General features: G+C 39.1%; 1 protein-coding gene across 1 annotated transcript in view; it reads left to right on the forward strand.

Moving 5' to 3' along the window:
* The window catches only part of JAM2 (junctional adhesion molecule 2), a 120,929-nt gene that overhangs the window by 55,660 nt on the left and 55,233 nt on the right, over positions 1–10,036 (forward strand). The window contains exon 2 of the mRNA XM_042781339.1: positions 4,187–4,249. Within this exon, the coding sequence (XP_042637273.1) occupies positions 4,187–4,249 (63 nt within the window). The remainder of the gene's footprint in view (positions 1–4,186; positions 4,250–10,036) is intronic.

Raw genomic sequence — 10,036 nt, forward strand, 5'->3', positions numbered from 1 at the left:
CTGCTCCTAGCCCATTGGAGCTAGAGGCGTTTCTTCACTCAGACAGCTGCTGGCTGCTGAGAATGAGAAGCCCCAAGGTTGACAAGTGAAAAGGCACAGTCCTTTTTTTTTTTTTCATTTCGAGAAGGTTGCCCCAGTTCTTCAAAGTTTTTTATTTTTTTTTATTGTGATTTGGGTGAAAATTTACAGAGCAAATTCACTTTCCATACAGCAGTTCATATACAAAAGGCACAGTCCTGATGTTACCAAACCACACGGCAGGCCATTAACTTAAATCCATTGTAAGTCCCAAGGTTGGCAGAGCATAACAGGCTGCTGAGCAATGACACAGCTACATGCAGGGCCAAGCATGACATAGGCTAGAGACCATTCCCAGAGCTGCTGCTTATATATGGGAAGCAGACTGCCTACCCAATGGCAGCTGCTCAGCTGCTTGTGGTAGGTCCCACCATAGAGTTGATTGCTAGTCTCATCATGGGGAATAACTACCATCAGCTGCCCAGCCACTCAACCAGGCCCAGCCAAGAAACACTCAAACATAACTACCACAATGACTTTCTGTACATACTTTATATCCATTATGGAGAATATTAGAGACTTTGAAACTTGCTCTTGAACACAGAGTAGCTAAAGTGAATGGAAGAAATGATGAAATAATAGAGCTGAACAGAAAATTTCAAAGACTGGCTCAAAAAGACAAAGTAAAGTACTATAAAAAATGTGCAAAGACCTAGAGTTAGAAAACCAAAAGGGAAGAACATGCTCAGCATGTCTCAAGCTGAAAGAACTGAAGAAAAAATTCAAGACTTGAGGATTCTGTGGGCAAAATATTGAATGATGCAGGAAGCATCAAAAGAAGATGGAAATAATACACAGTAACTGAATGCAAAAGAATTGGTCGATGTTCATCCATCAGGTAAAATATGAAAAAGAACTGATGGTATTTAAGGAAGAAGTCCAAGCTTCAAAGTCCAAGCTTCACTGAAGACACTGGCATAAAAGAGGGTTCTGGGAGCTGACAAATACCAATTGCAATGTTTCAACAACTGGAGGCAATGCTGGAAGCACTCATTTTTCTTTGTCAAGAAATTTGGAAGACAACAACCTGACCAACTGACTGGAATAAATCTATATTTGTGCCCATTTCAAAGAAAGATGATCCAACAAATTGCAGAAAATATCAAACCATATTATTATATCATACACAAATACAATTTTGCTGAAGATAATTTAAAAATGGTTGCAGCAGTACATCAACAGAGAACTGCCAGAAATTCAAACAAAATTCAGAAGAGGATGTGGAATGAGGGATCACTGCGGATGTCAGATGGATCTTGGCTAAAAGCAGAAAATACTAGAAAGATGTCTACCTGTGTTTTATTAACTGTGCAAAGATATTCAACTATGTGGGTCACAACAAATTATGGATAGTATTGCAAAGAGTGGGAATTCCAGAATACTTAATTGACTCCCACGGAACCTGTACATAGACCAAGAGACAATCCTTTGAAGTGAACAAAGAGTTTTAAAATCAGATGTTTTAAAATCAAGAAAGTTGTGATCATGGTTGTATCCTTCCGCCATACTTATGCAGTCTGTGTGCTGAGCAAATAATCTGAGAAACTGGAGTACATGAAGAAGAGTGTACCATCAAGATAGGAGTGAGACTCATTAACAACCTGTGATATGCAGATGACAAGCCAAGAGGACTTTTGAAGCACTTACGATGAAGATCAATGATGATAGCCTTCGGTATGGATTATATCTCAACATAAAGAAAACAAATCCTCACAACTGGACCAATAAGCAGCATTAAGATAAACAGAAAATATTAAAGTTGTCACGGTTTCATTTTACTTGAATCCACAGTCAACACCTATGGAAGCAGCATTCAAGAAATCAAATGACATATTGCATTGGACAAATCCACTGCAAATGACTTTACCTTAAAGTATTAAAAACCAAAAACTTCACTTTGAGGACTAAAGTGTACCTGACCCAAGCCATGTTTTTTTTTTTATATTTTTATTTTTTAATTGCTTCATATGCATGTCAAAGCTGGACAATGAATAAGGAAGACCAAAGAAGAATTGATACCTTTGAATTATTGTGTTGGTGAAGAATATTGAATATACAGTGGGCTTCCAGAAGAACAAAGAAATCTGTCATAGAATAAGTACAGCCACAGTGTTCCTTAGAAACAAAGATGTTGACACTTCGTCTCACATATTTTGAACATGTTATCAGGAGAGACCAGTCTCTGGAGGAGGACATCATGCTTGGTCAGTGGAAAAGAAAACGACCTGAGATGAGATGGGTTGACATAATAGCTGCAACAATAGGCTCAAGCAGCAGTGATTGTGAGTTTGGGGCAGGACCCCAGGCTCTGTTGTACATAGGGCCACTATGAATTGGTATTGACTTACCAACACCTAGCAACCACAACACAGAGAATATTTCATAGTCAATATTTCATTTCTCATACTGACTCATTTCTGTATGATAAAGGCTTCATTAATATCATATAGAAATGATAGTGGGCATAATCAAGGAGCTCTGTTGGCCTAGTGGGTAAGACAAGTGGCTGTTATCCAGAAGGTAGGTGGTTCAAACTCACTAGTTGCTCCACAGGGGGCAGATAAGGCAATCTACTTATGTAAAGATTTATAGCCTTGAAACCCGATGGGTGTCACTATGAGTTGGAATTGACTCAATGGCAATGAGTTTTTCTTGGTTTTTATGGGCATAATCAAGGATAAATTAGTATAGCAATTTGTACCCTTCAATAAAGCACTAACAATGATTAGCTTTTATTTTAATGGCAATACCCTACGACACTGGAGTCCCTGGTTGTGCAAATGATTAACACATCTGGCTGCTAACTGAAAAGATGGACGTTTGAGCCCACCCAGAGGTCCCTATTCTGGTTGCCTAGTGCCATTCTGACAGGAATGTACCACAAATAAGATGGCCTTAACAAACAGGAGTTTATTCTTACAATTTGGAGGGTTTAAATCCCAATTCAAAGTACCAGGCTCTAGGGGCTTTGTGAAAGCACCTTGACCTTGGGCTTCAGCTTTGCTTGCTACTCCCACCCCACTAAAGCTAGAGGCATCTCTTCACTCAGGCAGCTACTGGCTGCTAAGGCTAACAAGCCCAAGGTCAATGAATAAAATGGCACAGTCCCGATGTTACCAAACCACACAGCAGGCCATTAATTCAAGTCTGTTGTAATTTCCATGGTCGGCAACGTATGGCAGGCTACTAAACAACGACATGACTGCATGCAGGGTCCACGCATGCCATAAGCTAGAGACCATTCCCAGAGCTGCTGCTTATATATGGGAAGCAGACTGCCTACCCAATGGCAGCTACCCAGCTGCTTGTGGTAGATCCCACCATGGAGTTGATTGCCAGTCTCATCATGGGGAATAACTACCACCAGCTGCCCAGCCACTCAACCAGGCCCAGCCAAATTGACACACAAACATAACCACCACAGTGCCTCAGACAGTCTTGGCAGTCTAGTTCTAAAAAATCAGCCATAGCAAAACCCTGTGGAGCCACAGTTCTACTCTGACACACGTGGGGGCATCATGAGTTGGAGTCAACTCAATAGCAACTCGTTTGTTTGTTTTATTCCCATGATGCTGGACTGTGTATCAAGGTAAATTAAGGCCACAAGGTTTTGTTTAACAGTCATTTTGGTGTGAATGTGTTGTCTGTGTTGTTGTTAGTTGCTGTCAAGTCTATTCCAACTCATGGTGACCCTACACGTGTAGTGTAACTTTTCAAGCCTCTGAACTTTTGGAAGCAGATTGCCAGGCCTGTCTTCTGGAGTGCTTCTGGGTGGGTTTGAATTGCCAGTTTTCAGCTAGAAGATGAGTACTTAACTGTTTGCATTGCCCTGGGATGCCCATGTTTCTGTGGTAGAATCAATAGATTGATTGGTTCTATATTAGGAAATGCATAAAGGCCAAACCACAATACAGGAAATGGAAGAGGAATATATGTTTTGTTTTGTTTTTTGGTACTTTAATTTGTTTTATGTATATATAAAGCTGTCACCAAACTTTGTTGTTTGTTGTTAGTTAGTTAGATCAGTAAATATATTGTGTCCCATTCAAATATTTGAAAATGGACTTTTATACTATTTTAATTACTCCTATCTGATTTATTCTTTCAGATTATAAGGCTGATGGCTTTTCTGCCCCAAAGGACCAAGTAGTTACAGCAATAGAGTACCAAGGTACAGTATCCTACTGAATTTTACTGAGTATATTATTTAAATAACTCATGAGGATGAGTCAGGTGATTTTATCTTCCCTGAACTTCTATTTGTCAGGTTCTTTCTCTCATCGCACACTGAATCCTCTGCCAGCAATAGTCCTTCACGCTGTTTCTGACTCAAGAACTCTTACTCAAGAGTCATCTATCTGCTCAGTGGAAATTTCAGGCACACAGATGATAAAACAAACGTACCAAGAAGTTTTCTTATTACATAAATTAATAGCAAAAAAAGCAAAGCTAATTTATGAAACTGGAAGATGGAGATTTTTAAAAGTGTCTATTCAGGTAGATATGGTATATGGAAATTAACACTTCAAACCCTACTACATGGATTTAATATGGTCTATTTTAGTGGGGCTTTTTTTAAATGCATTTTATTGAAATGTAATTGTTGTACAGTGAAATACACAAAACTAAAATGAAATGGGTCAATGCATTTTTCTTTTTGCAGTGTTCCCTCCCCTTTCCTCCCACCCATGGCAACCAACAAAGTTTCCCTCCATATAGAAACCTTTCCTTGACCCTCCACAACAATGAACTAATACTATATTTGTCCTTCTGTGATTGACTTATATCACTCAGCATAATGTCCTCCAAGTTCATCCATATTATGCAATGTTTTTTTGCAGACTCTACACGATTCTTTAGTGCTGCATAGCATTTCATTATATGTATATACTATAGTTTGGCCATCCACTCTTCCACTATAAATCTTACAGATAAGTTCCTTGCCAGATATGTAGTTATCGGCAAATATGAATTTGTTGCTGTCATTTTTGTTATATGCTTTTTCGTGGTTTTGATTTCTTTGTTCCATATAATTTTCTATGCTGAGCTCGTTTTGTTTATGAATCGTGTTATCACTTCCTTCATTGCTTTTGTTTTAGGATTTGCTGAATATTTTGCTGGTCCTCTCTTTTGATGTGAAGGTTTATCATTTTTCTTTCAGGTTACCCTGTGATTTATAGTTTTCTTTCCAAGTATAGAACAGTCTGTTCTATCTTGTAGCTGGCTTGACTTCCCTACCATCTAGAAGTTCTGTAATGACACAGTTTTTTCCCTCTTTTTAGTTTATAGTTGTCCTCATTTGTCAATTGATGTCTCTGGTTCCCTGTTTACAATGCTGTAGGATTATTTACTTTGGATACTTCCATAGCTGGGTTGGTTTCTGGGTTATATCATCGTGTGTGTTAATGGTCAATTGCTGTTGGCTGTTACTGCTCCTCTGTCCAAAAGGCTCCCTTTAGCATCTCTTGTAAGGTTGGTCTGATTTTAAGAAATTCCCTTAATTTCTGCTTATCTGGAAGTGTCCTAATTTCACCATCATGTTTGAGGGACAGTTTTGCTGGGTACATAATTCTTGGTTGGAAATTTTTCTCTTTCAGGGTTTTATATATACCATCCCATTGTCTTCTTGCCTGCATGGTTTCTGTTGAGAAATCTGAGTTTAGTCTTATTGGTTGCCCCTTGTAGGTAACTTTTCATTTTCCCCATGCTGCTCTCATGATTCTTTCTTTGTCTTTCGTTTTGGTAAATTTGATGGTGATAAATGTCTGGGTGATTTTCTTTTGGGGTCTATCCTGTTTGGGGTTCATTGGACTTTCTGAATGGATATATTCTCATCTTTCATCATACCAGGAAAATTCTCTTCCAACAAATCTTTAACAATTTTCTTTGTGATTTTATTCTTCTCTTCCTGTTCTAGAATTCCGATTACATGAACCTTAGGCTTTCTTCATTTTGTTTTGATTTTTTTTTCTGATTGATCCCTTTCCAAAGAAGTATTCATATGTTTGCCTTCAATCTCCCTAATTCTGTCTTCCATTGATTCAATTCTGCTCCTTTGCCCATTCAATGTCTTATCTATTTCTGAAAATTTAGTATTAATCTTCTGGATTTCTGTGTGTAGATTGTGTATCATTTCTAATTTTTCATTTATTTTGTAATTTTGTTCTTGTATTGTCTTTTGAAATTGTTCTAGGGTTTTCTTGATCTTTTCCTTGATCTGTCTCTCAATTCATTGAAGATACCTAAATATAATTGTTTTGAATTTCTTATTAGGGAGTTCCAATGCTGCGTCTTCCTCAGGGATGTGTTTTGAGTCTGTTTCCTGGTCCCTTGTTTCTCCTGCTTTATCTTGCTTCTTTGTGTGGACTGTGATGCTCTGTTGTCTATGAGGCATTGTGACATTTTTGTGTTTATATTTAATTGGTGATTATATGTTGGAGTGACTTGCCCACGATCTTTGTTTTCTTTGCTTTGTTTGTATGTTGTCTACACAAGCAGGGTACCATGCTCTTCTATTTGCTAGCTGACAGCACTTATACACTCATCATCTGTCTCCTTTCATGTTGTGAGCCTCCGTATGTCCCTGCTGACCTTGGCAAACAGAGACTATTCTTAGATCCCAGGAATCCGAATGAGAATGCTATCACTTCAAAATCCAAAACGGTTGCCACTTGTAAAGATTCAAAATGGCTGTGCCCTTGGTCACTTTAAATATCCAAAATGGTCACTGCTTGTAAACATTTCAAATGTCTGTGCCCTCAGTCACTTTAAATATCCAAAATGGCTACCACTTACAAACATTCGAAATGGCTGCACCCTCAGTCACTTTAAATATCCAAAATGGCCTCTGCTTTTAAACATTTAAAATGGCTGCACCCTTGGTCACTTTAAATATCCCAAATGGCCACTGCTTGTAAACATTCAAAATGGCTGCACCCTCCGGACAGTGGAAAGTCAACAGCTCAGGTTGTCTCCCTCCTTGCTGTTTCCTTTCCTAGTCATAGGCCACCAGCGCAGTCATCCATCCCTACAGCCCTTGGTGACCAGGGTTGATCTTTAGGTCAATTCTCAGGTCCCAACTCCACCTGAAAATATTCAGTCCGGTCAGAATAGCTGACAGTCTGCAGCTCCAACCATCTCTGTACTTACTATTTACGTTCAGGTTTTTCCACTAGTTGGTGCCTAATCCACTTCTGCATAGTTCCTTTCAAAGCTCAGGGCTCCAGGATTATCCTGTCTATCTCTGTCAATTCATTTTTCTTTTCTTTGTTGAAGAGGGTCTGTGTCGCTTGTCTGCCTATTCCTCCATCTTACCAGAAATCTCCTGTTTTAGTTTTTTTTAAAAAAGAATTTATAAGTACTTTAGTAAGTTTCCTTCAAATATTGACCACCTACTGGTATTTTTCCATAGGATTTTTGATCTAGAAGACAATTAATACTAGGCAACTAGCTTTACTATTTCTTAAATGTAATACTTCTTAAAGCCAGATATTGGAAGCACTAAAGAAATAGGTCCCAAGTACCTGATCCCTCTTCTTCAAGAATATCTTAGTTTCTTGGGTTGAAAAGAAATATGTTTAAAGAAAGAGAGAAAGAAAAAAAGGGGGTCTAGGGTTGCAGAAATTCAGTGGGTTATCTATACAATAATTATACAGAGTTTACAATAGTTTTTGGCATAGCATAAGTGTTATATGGCATGTTAAGTAACAATATACTATAATCAGAATGAGTTCATCATATAAAACTCTATCCTAAATTTTAAAAATCATTTAAGCAATTATTTACATTCATCATATTCTAATCCTAAATCTTAATATTTTACATGATTAAGCTAATAACACACTCATGCCTTATGGTCAATTCATTTTAAGTGAAGAAGTAGTATCTTATTTACCTAGTGTTTCATAACACAGGGAGCTCTGGTGGCATAGTGCCTAAGGCATTTGACTACTAACCAGAAGTCTGGTGGTTCAAATCCACCAGCCACTCTTGGGAAGGAAGATTGGGCAATCTACTTCCATAGGGATATGGCCTCAGAAACCCAAGGAGGGGTTGCTATGAGTTGTATCTGACTCGACGGCGTGAGTTTGATTTGTTTTTGGTCATAACACAAAGGAGCTATGGTAATGTAGTGGATAAGGCATTTGGCTGACAATCAAGAGGTCAGTGGTTCAAACCCACCAGCTGCTCTGCAGAAGGAAGATGGGGCAATCTACTTCTACAAAAATTTATAGTCTCAGAAACCCAATGAGGGTCACTATGAGTCAGAATTGACTTGATGGCAGTGAATTTGGTTTGTTTTTTGGCCATAGCACAAATACAAATGGGTGGTTTTAAAGAACAGAAATTTATTTTCTGAGTTGGAGTGCTGAAAGTTTGAACTCATTATGTGGCTGTTGGGAGAAGTTCTTCCTTATTGGTAGCCCTGGGACTTCCTTGATATTCCTTGGCATCTGTCTTCCCTTGAGTCTCTCTGTGTGTATTCTGCTCTTTTTGTAACTCAGAAGTGATTAGGTTTAAGATCTACTCTACACTGGTATAACCTGATTAATATAACAAAAGAAAAGCCCTATTTCCAACCTGGGCATATTTACAGGTATAGGGGTTAGGAAGGAGCTCTGGTAGCATAGTGCCTAAGGCATTTGACTGCTAACTAGAAGGCTGGTGGTTCAAACCCACTAGCCACTCCTGGGAAGGAAGACTGGCCAATCTACCTCCGTAGAGATACTGCCTTGGAAATGCAAGGAGGGGTTTCTTTGAGTTGGAACCGGCCAGATGGCAATGAGGTTTTTTTATTTTTTAAGGGGTTAGGATTTCAACATCCACACATATATAAATATAAAAATATATATATGCTTATATATATGTATATGTATATATATTTATATACACACGTGTGTGTGTGTGTGTGTGTGTATTTTGTGATTTGGGTGAAACGTTACAGAGTAAATTCACTTTCCATACAGCAGCTCACATACACTTTGTCTCATGACATTGCAGTTTCCCACAATACAACAGCTCCTCTCCCACTTCCTCCCCATAGTTACCTCTTCCCTGTGTCCTTTCCTCCATGTACTCCTGCCCTCTGAGCTGTCTCCTTGTGCATACATAGCCCTTCTTTCCTTCCATGATTGTTCTCTCCAAGGAGTCTATCTACCTAATGTAAATGTTCAGCTCATATGCCTGTCTTTTGTTTGGCTGGAAGCCACAGGAGTGGGTTCAATTCCAGACCTGAAGGGTAGGTAGGGGTCATAGACTAAGTGGTTCCATCAGGCTCTATCAGACCAGCAAACTTGGTGCTTTTTTTTTTTTTAAGTGATTTTGCGTTTTGTTCTACATTGTTCTCCCATTCTATCCAGGATCTCCTACAGAGATCCCCCTCCTAGTGGTTGACAGTGGTAGCTGGGCACCATCTAGTTCTTCTGGTCTCATAGTCGTGTAGGCTGAGGATTGTATGGTGTACCAGTTGGTTGGACAAACTGTTTCCATGAATCTTTAGTTTTCTTCATTCTACTTTGCTCTGGATGAGGAGAGACCCATCGTTGCATTTAGATGGCCACTTGCAAGCTTTTAAGATCCCAGTCACTACTCACCAAAGTAGGATTTGGAACAATTTTTTTGTGTAGTATGCTATGCCTATTGAGCTTGATGTCCCCTGCAAATATGATCTCGAGCTCACAGGTCCAACTACTTGCTCCCTCTGGGCAGCTGGCTGTGGCCAAGAAGTGACTACAACCTTGTCCCTTGTCAGCTCTACTATATACCTAGGAATTCTTACAGAACTTACAAATACACGTGTAGAAACATTGTCTGCCAACCCTATACATGGTCATGGGCACACTCTCCTTACATGTTGTTGTTGTTATGTGCTGTTGAGTCAGCCCCGACTCATAGCAACCCCTCCTTGGGTTTCCAAGGCAGTATCACTATGGAAGTAGATTGCCCAACCTTCCTTCCG

This window comes from Orycteropus afer, unplaced genomic scaffold, assembly GCF_000298275.1.
Source record: "Orycteropus afer afer isolate SDZICR_OR568_19922 unplaced genomic scaffold, OryAfe1.0 scaffold00108, whole genome shotgun sequence".
Taxonomy (NCBI): Eukaryota; Metazoa; Chordata; class Mammalia; order Tubulidentata; family Orycteropodidae; genus Orycteropus; species Orycteropus afer.